Raw genomic sequence first — 9564 nt, 5'->3', positions numbered from 1 at the left:
ATTTGTCAGGGTGTTGCTCCAGTTTAAGGAGGGTTCTCCTTATGTTCTGTGTAACTTCCTCCACAGCTTTTCTGGTGGAATCTAACGTTCTGTAAGCTGGGTCGTTGTCAGGTAACTTGTGACAGAGGTCCTCCATGTTTCTGATCCTCTTCTCACACAGGGCCAGAGGTTTACGTTCCCTGAAGAAACTCTAGAGATGACACAGAGTCATGAGGACAGTTACTATAGGTCAAATTAAACTTCCATCTTTGGGGGCTTCATTAGGAGGCTCACTCTGTGCTCTTTGACCACTCGCTCACTGGTGCAGGTACCAGACAAGGCATGTATTTCTCTGTCCAGCTCTGATCTGCAGTCCTGTAAGATCACAGCGATTCGACTTTGCTCCACTTCCAGCTTAAGATGCAGCAGGTGAATAGGCACTTTAGCCTGGACATCCTGGGAAAAGTACATAAACAATACAAAGTGGAGCTTGCTGTTAGCAAGCAAATTAAGCCGTCCTCTTGCACATGTGCAAGAGCGTAACTGAAATCTGTTGCATTTAAGGCCCTGGCATTTTAAGTACAAGATTAACCATAACATATAAATGGATTCAAACATTGATTTTAACATTATTTATTATGATAATGTTCTTTAAAGTTATTGAGATAAACACTGGAGACAGTACTGAGACAGCAGATATCCATTAGGACATTAATATTTGTATTTAATACGTTTAAAGATACGTTTTCTTTTACCACAAAACAACATCAAACATGACATTTAGTTGTTACCAAAACATACAGCAGACAAAGAGAACAACCACATGTGGCTTGTTAGCCACAGGCTGCAGACTTCTGCACTAACCAACACTGTGAGTTAAGGCTGAGAGGAGAAATATTTCATTTGAACAGCACAGGTCAACTGAATACATCAGAGTCAAAGATGACACTGGTTAAGTTAATGAAGCAATGACTTAAGGCCGCAGGAGATGCACAGTAATTAGTGAGGGCTAAAGCAGCATGGTGACCTCCTGACCTTCCAGTGTTTGTGCAACCTGCGGACCGTTTCCTGAAGCCCCTGTTGTTCCTCCTGCGGTAGGATGTCAGTCAGCTCATCGCACGCCTTCAAAAAGACGCTCAGCATCCGATGGTCCAGTTGACCAAAAATATCCTGGATAAAGAAATCACAAGGTTCATATAGTACTAGGAGACAAGGTTTGAAAAAGATCAAATGCTTTCCTCACTTACACCATGTTTCCTCAGAAGCGCCTCAGCATCTCCAGTCTCCTTCAAGCAGCCCTCAGCTTTCTTCAGCACTTTTTCCAGTTCTTGTCGTGACTCTTCGAACCTTCTCCTCAAACAGTTGTTGGCCTCTTCCTGCCTCCTCCACTCCCCTGCCTCTTTTACTAAAACCTGTGTGGAGAGACAGAAGTTGGGGGTGATTATAATTGGTTTCTTTGGTGGTGTTGTTTAATAATTTAATTTGTGTTACGCAAAGCAAAAGTGTAATGAGACACATGAGATAATGGAAATGAGGAACATGAGCTAAATGGACACTGTCACCTCTTGGGTGTTTGTAATCTCATTAAAATAATTAGTGCTGGGGGTAATGTAATTACTTTGCAGTATTTTGGTACATGCTGTAGGTGTACACGAAGACATGCTCACCTGAGCTGAGCTCTGTATTTCAGACACACGTTTCTGCATAAATGACAGGTCAAAGTTCCGGAGCGTCTTATTGGTTGAGAGCATCCTCTGCAGGTTGTGATGGTTTCTCTCAATCACTGACAGACATCGCTTACAGTTTTGCTGCTGGTTTAATAAGTCCTTGATTAAATAAAGGATTAAGGAAAAAAATACACAAATATTTTAGTTTATAAACAAATGTGACATTTATAATGACTTCATAAGCAGATTCTGTATAACTACTTTATCACACAGTAAAACAAACATGAGAATTCGTAACAATTTGAAGTTTTGATTCAAAGTTTTGTGCTTTCTTATGACGTCTGACCTGCCACTTTTGTTTGTGCTGGGTGAGAGGCTGTGTGTCTGGGTCTCTCACAGCAGAAATGATGCGACCGGCTCGCTCCAGTGCTTGGTAAAAAGCACTGATGTGTTTCTCCATCTCCTCCAGAAGCGGCATAAGAACGTGACACTCTCTTACCAGAGCAGGACAGCGTTCTCTTATCTGGATGAAGAAACTACAGCCTGTTAAACACTAACATGGAACTCTGCACCAAGGACGTTTCAGCTCTCAGTGACACCAACCTTGCTCAGTTGACTTTTGGCTGTTGACATCGTTGCCATCACCATGGATGCCTCATCCTGTGGTGCATCCTTGGCAAGAAGCTGAGCGCTGCGAGCTGCTAACTTGTACTGTGCCTCCATTGCAACAACTTTTTGCTTGGTACTCTGAGATGATATGTCAAAAATATGAGGTAAAATTATATTTACTAGAGCTGTCATACTAAGACGTAAATTTATCTGATGACATATAATCACATTATAAAAATTACTGTTGTGGACATCTGTAAAAGCCTGCCCCCAGTGACCAGCAGTGGTACTGATCCCAATTTATCAGTGAAAGAAAGTGCTTAGAAAAACTACTTTAAAAACATTTTAAAAATGTTCCTCACCTCTGCATCCTGCAGGAAGCTTCTTACATTGAGGAACGACACTTGCACAGGAGCATTGATCTTGCCCTCTGCTGAGTCCAGCAGCTCTTTTAGGGTCATGGTGGCCTTCAAGTGGTCTTTCCGCCATCTCTCCAACTCCTCGACTCGAGCATACTGCAGAAAAATACAGTAAATACAGATTTATCAGGCATCAAGTAGTGTGTCCCAGCTGTGGTCTGAAAGACTTCAGAGCTGAGCCAATCATGGTTTTAATGCATAATACACTCTATCATTTGTTTACTTGTTTGACTTTCATGAAGAGATCTCTCCATCGTCCATTCAAAAGGAGAAGCTGCTGCTTGAGCTCCAGGGACACGTTGTCATCACACGTTTCAATGAGGAAATTCCCTGAATCGTTCATGGTTACATGTTGATCCATCCAGTGACTGAGATTCCGGAAGAACTCCTGAAAACAGAGAAGACATGTTAACAGGAAGCGACAGAGGCACAGACACTGTGGAATTGAATGACGAACAAAAAAATGAAACAAAGACAGACAAAAGAAAGACAGCTAATCAAAAAGAGACAAAGGAAGGGGTTGAAGGAAGGACAATAAGAAACTGGGGTAATTAGGCCTTTAATCCTTGGTGGGGATGTGAATCTGATGTAACCATGGCAATGCAACAACTGGAACATCCTTGGAGCCGTGGTTTAGGTCGAGGAGATCATTTAAAACTCGAGTGGAGACAGCTAGTAGAAATTTTAAAACTCGAGTGGAGACAGCTAGTAAACTGAGGTACCACTGAGGTAAACTACAGGCCTGACATACTGTTGAATACTACTTCAAGACATGTAACTGTATAAAGTAAAAATAAGATAAACATAAATAAATGAACAGGATACAGGTTGATAAAGACTACTTTACCATCCTAGTGTTTTCAGGCTGGCTCAGCGCCTCCTCTGCATCCTCCAGCCAAGCTTGTAAGGAGGCCACAGTAGAGCTATATCTCTCCCAGTTGATCAGCACCTCCTCCAGCATGCTCCTCACACTGCGAAGCTCCATGGACAGACTCCGCCATTGGGTCACCACCTCCCGCATGAACCTGCGCACCCCCATCTCACCTTCATCCACTAGAACAGAGTTGTATCAACAATATTAATTTTGCACACAGCCTATGCAACTGTACCTCACTTTACTGCATTCACTGGTAAACACTGTGTGTTGTACATATATGCACTGGATATACTGTTTATGAAAAGGTCACAAAAGCTTACAAGTACAGTAGGACCTAAAGAAACTTGAGCTGTAAATATACCTAGGACCAGGGTAAATGGTCCACATGTATCTGTGTACTCATCAGTGAGACACAGCACACACAGCACATCGAGGCTGACTGGGCCTTGCACAGATAAGTGTGTGACCCCAAAATTTCACTTCAGGGAAATATATTTTCTTTGTTTTTGTGTTTCACTCCCTGAAGCATTGTCAACCTTTAAGTCTCAGAAGCCCTGATCTATAAACGACTACCAGTCAGTGTGGAGTAGATAAATGAATATGTGAACTAAACACACCAATCAAAAAAAACAACTAGTTCAGTGTCTTAACAAAAGATTAATCACACCTTAAAATCTTTTCCCTGAAGTTACTCACTACCTCACTATTTCTTCACTATTAGCTACCAGTATTTAAATACACACAGCCGTTCATCCAGCCGTGCTGTCAAACGACAGCATGCCTCAGATATTTGTAGAAGTAAAGGTGGGGGCAATCTTATTTATTTTTTTAGGTTTGTTCAATCAACTCTCTGATGTCTCGATTTTCTACCACAACTCCTTTCCGCTGCTCTGCATACCCTAAAGCCTCACAACCCTGAAACCAAAAAAAAAAAAAAACATTTTTGTGCCCAGAGACGCGCAGAAGTGGAGCAAACCCCTAACTAGCAAATGGGGTCGTATTCCCTACTGGGAGCCGAGAGAGTGGAGGAGCCTCATTTAGCTGTAGCCTGCAGACTCTCCCCTTCTCCTGAGCTGTGAAACCAGACATGGGCAGGCTAAGCACCTAGAGAAGAATGCTTCAGTGTTTATAGAGCTGTACACGTCAGAAAATAAAGTTGGGGAAAGGGAAAATATTTACTATAGGAGAGAAAGAATTCTTGAAATAAAATCAAATTCGTGAAGGGAAAATATTTACTATAGGAGAGAATTCTTGAAATTCTTGAAATAAAATAAAATTCGTAAAAAAAGGCATTGAATTATTCATTGTACTGACAAATCCAGTAAATTTGACTTGATGTATTAAATAAGTAGCATTTTTCATCTCTAAGCAGAAGTATTTTACAGCAATGTCAGATGCTAAAGATGTGTAGACGGGATAATGGTTTTTCAGGAGACAGATGATGTCTTAGGCAGAAGAGTTTAATGTCAAAACCTGCTGCATCAGGCAGATGAGGAAAATGGCACACGGACAGAGAGAAGACAGCAGCTGTTTCCACTCCACCACAAAAACTGAACCATTTTCCAAAACAGGAAACACACACTATTGACATGGCTCCATGTTACATGATGACAGTGACAGGTGGAGTTAATGTACCTGAATTAAGTCCATAATCTCACGCTGACCTTTGTTTTAACATCTTATAACTTCTACCTTCTAGGAAAGGAGATGAGTTCTAGGTATGCAGAAAAGAATTTGCACTTTTTTAAAGCAGAGAGAACAAGTCTCCAAGGGATTTGAATCATTTCATCAGGTTGCATGTACAAAACGTTCCAGATCTTTTTTCCTGTACTTGCTGCTGACAGTAACTGACTGCTGACCTAAACCCAAAACTACTTGATTCTGACTTCACTCTCTGTGTGCAGTCTCAAATAAAAACAGGTAAGAAACTACAACTGAATGGAGCATCACCCTGGTAACTTAATATTTGGATATACTTTAATAAAAAAGTAGAATAATACATCATGAAAGTTATATTTTATAACCATTTTACTTCCCTTTATATTAAAAATGAATGACTTTAAATGTAAATGGATATATAAACAGAGCTCATGTTTCACATACTGACCTAAACTGTCAGCACTGACGTAGGACTCCGCTGATTGTTTCAGGGACTGGAACAATGTGTCGTACTTTTGAAAGAAACGTTGTTTCTCCACAAATGACTGAAACACAGATTAAAGGAAAAGAAAATTAAGACACTATAATGACATAATATAACATGGCTTAGAAAAACAAATAATTCCAATTAGTCATACATTTATTTTCTCACGCTTTACCCTTTCTGATATCATATAATGATAATAAAAATATGATAAACTATAAACTATGTTTGTGGTGACTTTATTCATGGTCTTTATTGTAACAAGGAAAGCAGAGGGAACTCACGACATAGTCGTGTAGCATCAGTTCCACTGACTCTCTTCGGCCATATTTAATAATCCAGGACTTGAGCTTGGTTTCAGCCAGACCCAGGAAGGCCTGCATGTGGTGCTTGTTCTCCAGAAACTCCATCTTAGCCAGATGGATGCTGTAGGATGTCGAGACAAAGTTCATCCTAAAGCACAAAAATAAACATGGAGGAAACCACTTCAGCAACAGGAGCTCATGTTGAGACTTTTGCATAGAGACTGGATGGATCTGGTGTTGTTCCCACCTCTCAGCCATGTCTTGGAGTTGCTCAAGAGGAACCGGGACTCCATCGACACTTCTGTCCTTGTGGATCCTCTGAAAGATCTGCTGATGTCCTTCCAGACTCTTTAACACGGCCTGTACAAAAACAGCATACAGGAAGTAGAGACAAGTACGGTTTAAGATCTATTGTACATGTCAAGTAAAAACAAAAACACATTTTCACATCATGCTGACCTTATGCTGCTCCAGGGCTGCGTGAACGGTCTTGGCGGTCACATCATGTGTTTGCTGGATGTGGATCTCTTGACGCAAAGCTCCTTCTGCCTCATGAAGCCATGCTCCCACCACATTGAGAGGGGCAGGAAGAGACCTGTCCAGCTGCAGATGCCAGTCTAGGAGCTGAACACACAGTGTCAGAAGATAAAAATGAATAACACCCACTCGCTGTGCAAAGATAAAATTTGAGTTATTATTAATAATTCCATCATTTGGATCAGTCACAACTCATAAAGGATGTGATACACAAACATCTACCTGCTGTTATTGTTGTTATATTTAGGAACGTTGGTTCATCTAGATTAATCATGATTGATTGTGATGAACCACAATCACAATTAACCATAATTAACTGCTTCTCTATATTTAATATCGTTATTTAAATAGCTGCTTCTCTCACCCTGTTCGAGACCTTCTCCCAGGCCTGTTTGACCAGAGCCTGGTCCACTGTCAGTATTCCGTCTTTCTGAGTAGACTGTAAAGATCCCTCCACCTGTTTTCTCCTCATCTCCAGCTGCACACGAACACTCTTGAAGGACTGAAAAAGAATATGGTACATGAAATCAAACGAAATATTCCTTTTTCAGATTGTCAGACTCTTCCAAATTACATAGGGGAAAAAATTGAGAATCCCTGACATGCTGCTGAATATGGATGGTATCCCCAGGCTTTGTGAAATAAGCCAGATTGACTTCAGAAATATGACGTCTGCCGTCTGATTCCCACAGTGTAGTCCCACTGATTAAGTTAATAATAGGAGCGTCTGTGCCCGGTTCGAACAGAGCACACGCTCTGTGATACACACAGACACATGCACTAACCTGGTACTGTTGTGAGAGATTGGCCTCAGTCCCTTGAGTCTGCACCGCCTCTCTCTCCAGCTGGTCCAGCCACATTTTTAACTCCCTCAGGCTCTTACGCTGCTCTCTCTGTAGTCAAAGGGGGAGGCAAGGGAGACGTCGCAGAGTGAGTGACACATGGAAGAAGATGGACACGGGCATGAAAAAGTATAAGGGTGGGTGGGATTAGGGTGTAGGGGAATAAATTTAATGTGGGAGGATGTGGTATAAGAGAGTAGTAATAAACCCAAGGAATGTTTGGATGTTTGAGGAAGGAGGTGAAAAAGGAAGCATTAGTATGTCCTACTCCTCTTCCTCCTTATAATCCTGTCTGACAAATGTCCAAAACTTACAGCTGCCAAAAAAAACAGGGTATTTGTCTAAGACCCCCCACTAAGCCTTTTTTGGATTCTTAGTAACCATGACAATTATATGCTGCGCCACTCAAAATTCTATTCATTTTCAAACCTGCACGGGCAGCATTTTTGGAAATCTGTTTTTAACTTAACAAAAAGATGTTTTATTTCAATATGACAGCTGTCAGAACAAAAGAAGATAATTTTGAAGCTGTTTTTTTATATACTTGTTACAGCCTCATTTTCCTAACAACATACTTGTTTTTATGCAACAACACAATGGCATACTGTCTTTTTTTTACTAAAGGACAACACGCAGGCACACACTGACATGTTTTCAAGAGCTGTCAAATAAAAAGACGAGAAGCATCTCTGAAACAAACATACAAAAAAAATAAAAAATCCTAGAGAGAGGCAAGTGAACACCGTGTGAACACACACATTGTGTGTAAGTGGCTGGGACTTCAGCTTCATAGGACGCTGCCACTGTTAACCTTACAGCTACGCCACGGCTGTTTGCAAGCTTTCCATCAAACATGCTGTATGAATGCAGGCGGCCACTGCCAGAGGCTTTCATTGTCATGCTAATGAGACCAGGAACCTCTGCAGTAGGTGGAAACATTAATACATGGTAATATCACATCCTACTATATTGGACTTCCTTTCTGTTATTACGGCCTTCAAACCCCAAGACACTTATATAACATCAGCTATGATTAAAGAAAAAGAAAATATTATCATGTCAGGTCTGTTGTGACACGGGAAGACAGTGTTCTAACAGAGCAGTACACAACTGTACAGTAATTTAATAAAAGGGCCACAAAAATAGCACTTAATCAGATTTATATGGAAACCATGAATGTGTATGGCTGCAATTTGCAGTGGGCTGCAAGACATAATGGATAAATCCTGCTCCGTCGGGGCGCTGCACCACCTACCTCCAACATTTCCTCTATGTCCCGAGGAGCAAGACCACACTGCAGGTCAGAGGTCATCAAAACAAGCACAAGACAGCAGTTACCACAAAGAGAGAGAGAGACATAGAGAGAGGGAGACACACACACACACACACAGAAACAGAAAGAAGCAGAGCGATACAAAACACAAAAAGACAAAAGACAAAGACACACTTCCTGGTCTGAGAGACATCAGAACATTTCTACAGATTTAGGTTTCAATTTAAAAATTACTGGCTTGGCTTTTACGTAAATGGACGGTAAATGAAGGTCAACATATACTGTAAAGTTTTGAAAACAATATACATTAACGTTAATATGGATTTTGTTCATGGTTTGTCAAGAATTCTAACTTCACTTAAAATCGTGACTTTTTTTCTAAAGAACAGTGAAAATATATAATTTTTGACTTTTTTGTCAAAAGATTAGAAGAACAACATATTCATAAATAATTCTTACTTATTTCAGAAAATATTTTGTACTTACAATGCTCATGTTGGGAAAAGGCAGAATTTTAATATTTATAAAAATAATATGTTATACTACCTTTAATATATTCTGAATGTAAAATAAAAAATCTTCTTAACAAATCCTAAAAAAAAATCAGAAACCTGTGAATAAAGTCAGTTTTTGGGTTTCTCTGAATCAATCCCATAATTACTCTTAGTTCAATAGTCTGGCAAACTGAACTAACATTAACGAAGAAGACAACCATTAGGACGTAGAAAGACGTTGGACACACACTGACAGATGCAGACTGAGACACAGCTAATGTCAAGTCACCTCCACTTGGAGAAGTCCGTCTGAGTCGCTTTGCTTTCTGTCAGGATGATGCTTCAGGAACTGGGCGACATACGTCATGATGGATTTCTCATCCGGTTTGTCTACATCGACGTCTGCACAGGAAAGAGAA

At 40.6% G+C, this 9564-nt stretch overlaps 1 protein-coding gene across 1 annotated transcript in view; it reads right to left on the bottom strand.

Annotated features, from left to right (window-relative positions):
* LOC103380674 (nesprin-1-like) overlaps window positions 1-9564 on the bottom strand; it is a 121135-nt gene that overhangs the window by 76087 nt on the left and 35484 nt on the right. Inside the window, exons 11-27 of the mRNA XM_025057041.1 lie at window positions 9435-9547; window positions 7322-7429; window positions 6901-7038; window positions 6459-6623; window positions 6247-6359; window positions 5979-6147; window positions 5659-5755; window positions 3522-3727; window positions 2898-3062; window positions 2618-2770; window positions 2250-2393; window positions 1993-2169; window positions 1647-1805; window positions 1227-1391; window positions 1015-1149; window positions 274-435; window positions 2-190 (exon numbers count right to left, since the gene is read on the bottom strand). Coding sequence (XP_024912809.1) covers window positions 2-190; window positions 274-435; window positions 1015-1149; window positions 1227-1391; window positions 1647-1805; window positions 1993-2169; window positions 2250-2393; window positions 2618-2770; window positions 2898-3062; window positions 3522-3727; window positions 5659-5755; window positions 5979-6147; window positions 6247-6359; window positions 6459-6623; window positions 6901-7038; window positions 7322-7429; window positions 9435-9547 — 2558 coding nt within the window. The remainder of the gene's footprint in view (window position 1; window positions 191-273; window positions 436-1014; window positions 1150-1226; window positions 1392-1646; window positions 1806-1992; window positions 2170-2249; window positions 2394-2617; window positions 2771-2897; window positions 3063-3521; window positions 3728-5658; window positions 5756-5978; window positions 6148-6246; window positions 6360-6458; window positions 6624-6900; window positions 7039-7321; window positions 7430-9434; window positions 9548-9564) is intronic.

Source organism: Cynoglossus semilaevis, chromosome 7 (assembly GCF_000523025.1).
Source record: "Cynoglossus semilaevis isolate Cse_v1.0 chromosome 7, Cse_v1.0, whole genome shotgun sequence".
Lineage (NCBI taxonomy): Eukaryota > Metazoa > Chordata > Actinopteri > Pleuronectiformes > Cynoglossidae > Cynoglossus > Cynoglossus semilaevis.
The sequence above is the reverse complement of the archived record's forward strand: the minus strand, read 5'-3'. Positions and strand labels throughout refer to the sequence as shown.